The sequence below is a fragment of the Poecilia reticulata genome, linkage group LG5 (genome assembly GCF_000633615.1).
Source record: "Poecilia reticulata strain Guanapo linkage group LG5, Guppy_female_1.0+MT, whole genome shotgun sequence".
Taxonomy (NCBI): Eukaryota; Metazoa; Chordata; class Actinopteri; order Cyprinodontiformes; family Poeciliidae; genus Poecilia; species Poecilia reticulata.
In genome coordinates this window covers 15,299-17,478 of record NC_024335.1, presented here as the reverse complement: position 1 = coordinate 17,478, position 2,180 = coordinate 15,299, and the positions used below count along the sequence as shown (strand labels likewise).

Genomic DNA, 2,180 nt, shown 5'->3' with positions numbered 1-2,180 from the left:
GGCCCGAGGCAGGAGGCCCGGTCCGAGGTCCGAGGCCCGGTCCGAGGTCCGAGGCCCGGTCCGCATAAAGGATTCCACAGAAAACATTCTACACATATCCTCACGTCATCAACATGTAATTATTTCTCCAGTATCTGAACTGCATATGGACCAAAACCAACTTGGTCCAGGTGGTTTTGATGCGTCACTGACTGCAGTGAAGTGAACCTCCGAGTGCCGAGGAGGCAGCTGGACATCAGCTGGCTGAAATTAGCCTTCATAAATCTGATCAACCTTCAGCTGAACGCCGCTTGGTCAGCGGATATTTTAATATCCAACTTCACTGCAGTCAGTAACACATTAAAACCACCGGGATAAAGATTGTTCTGGTCCGTCATCCGCCTGGTACCGGACTGGTCCGTCATCCGCCTGGTACCGGACTGGTCCGTCATCCACCTGGTACCGGACTGGTCCGTCATCTGCTGCCCTATTGTTACAAGCATAGTGTGCATGAAGTCGGTGTAGCTTAGCCTAGCACCGAATGTCAGCCATGACGGTGGGCGGGACTTCCTTCCGCTCAGCCTGTGGGCCGCACTAATTAAACTGTCATCACGGTGGGGCCACCAGAATGAGACCTCCGTCTTGGATCATCTAGATGTTTTCATCTAGATGTCGTCATCGGACCGGTGCCGATATTCGCAGTAGTTCTACATCTGATATCTGTGACGTCTCCCTCAGGGGCAGATCTATCCAGTCTAGCTCTTTGCTTTTTCTACGTTAATCTGTTCCTGATTTTCTATCAGTCCAGATGTTTGACCAAAAATCTGAACATGTTGCCAACCCGGTTCTGTAACCATTTGTGGTTCTGTGCTGCAGCTGGATGAGCAGGTGGCGGCGGCTCACCTGGACAAGCTGGGAGTGAAGCTGACCAAGCTGACGGACAAGCAGGCCCAGTACCTGGGCCTCCCCACGGACGGCCCGTTCAAACCGGACCACTACCGCTACTGAGCTCGCCGAAGGAGCGGCAGACTTCCTGTAAACGCTCTTCTTCCTCCGGGCCGCCTGGAGAAAATTCCTCGTCATTCCTGTCTGGGAGAGTCTGCACTGCAAAAACACAAAATCTACCAAACGGTTGAGTTTAGTTTCTACAGCAAACATCTGGGTTCTCCTGACGGAACAGAATAATGAATCAGCAGGATGGCAACTTGTTTTAAATGATTATTGAATAGTGATCAAGTTTCAGCTGCTCGTTATTGTTTCACTTTAACGGAAAATGTTTTCCTAGGTGAAAAACTTCAATATTCAGTCATTATGGGCTTAAAACAAGCTGCTGCACAGCTTTTGATTTTGACTTCTCAGATATTTGCACTAGAAAATGGACATGAATTGGTAGCATTCTGTGTTTTTCAGTGTATCGTCTTTTAGCACTTAGCTGCTCGCGCCTGAAATGTGATGTAATTTAATGGATGCTCCGATCTGCCGGTTCCAGCTTGAAGCTCAAACAATGATGAATAAAATCAACTTTAAGGTTTTATGCACTGTTCTCTGATTTACCTGAAGCTGCAGCAGAGCGACGCCGTGACGAAACATGAGAACAGAGTCTGATGTCCTCAGGTTGTTGTAGTTTTAACATTCTTTCAGAGAAATGTCAGATCTTTGATGCAGAACTCGGTTTGGACTAAAACTATAAATTTATGTGCGTTTCCATGACGACGCTGTTGCTGCAGGTTTCCTAAAGCTGAAAAATGTTTTTTTAAGTTCAGTGACTTAAAGTTACTTGATCTTATTGTAAATGTTTCACTTTAGTGATTAAAACACAATATTTTCTCAAACCGAAGTAACTTGGTCCTGAAAACGACGTTTTCCTTCTCAGGTTTCCAGCTGCTTCAGTTTGTTCGTTTAGAAAAAGGTTTATTATAAACTGCTGCAAAAATGAGGATTTTCTCCTGAAATCCTTTTAATAATAAAAGTTTCTGGTAGTTTGTCACTCGACTTGAGGAATATTAAAACCAAAGAAAGATGCTGTTGAATGTTTTCCGTTTCAGAAACCTGAAGGCGGATGGAGTTGATCTGAATCGACTCCGTTTGTTTGGAGCCTTTAATGTCAGAAACCAACAAAATGAATCTGATTATTGACTCCAATACTAATCACTCAGTCAATGTTGGTGCAACCATGTTTTATTTCTCAAATAAACGATCAA

At 45.0% G+C, this 2,180-nt stretch overlaps 1 protein-coding gene across 1 annotated transcript in view; it reads left to right on the top strand.

The window, feature by feature from the left end:
* Positions 1 to 1,513, top strand: part of ahcy (adenosylhomocysteinase) — a 13,468-nt gene extending 11,955 nt beyond the window's left edge. The window contains exon 10 of the mRNA XM_017304628.1: positions 811 to 1,513. Within this exon, the coding sequence (XP_017160117.1) occupies positions 811 to 987 (177 nt within the window). The 3' untranslated portion in view covers positions 988 to 1,513. The remainder of the gene's footprint in view (positions 1 to 810) is intronic.
* The last annotated feature ends 667 nt before the right edge of the window (positions 1,514 to 2,180 follow it).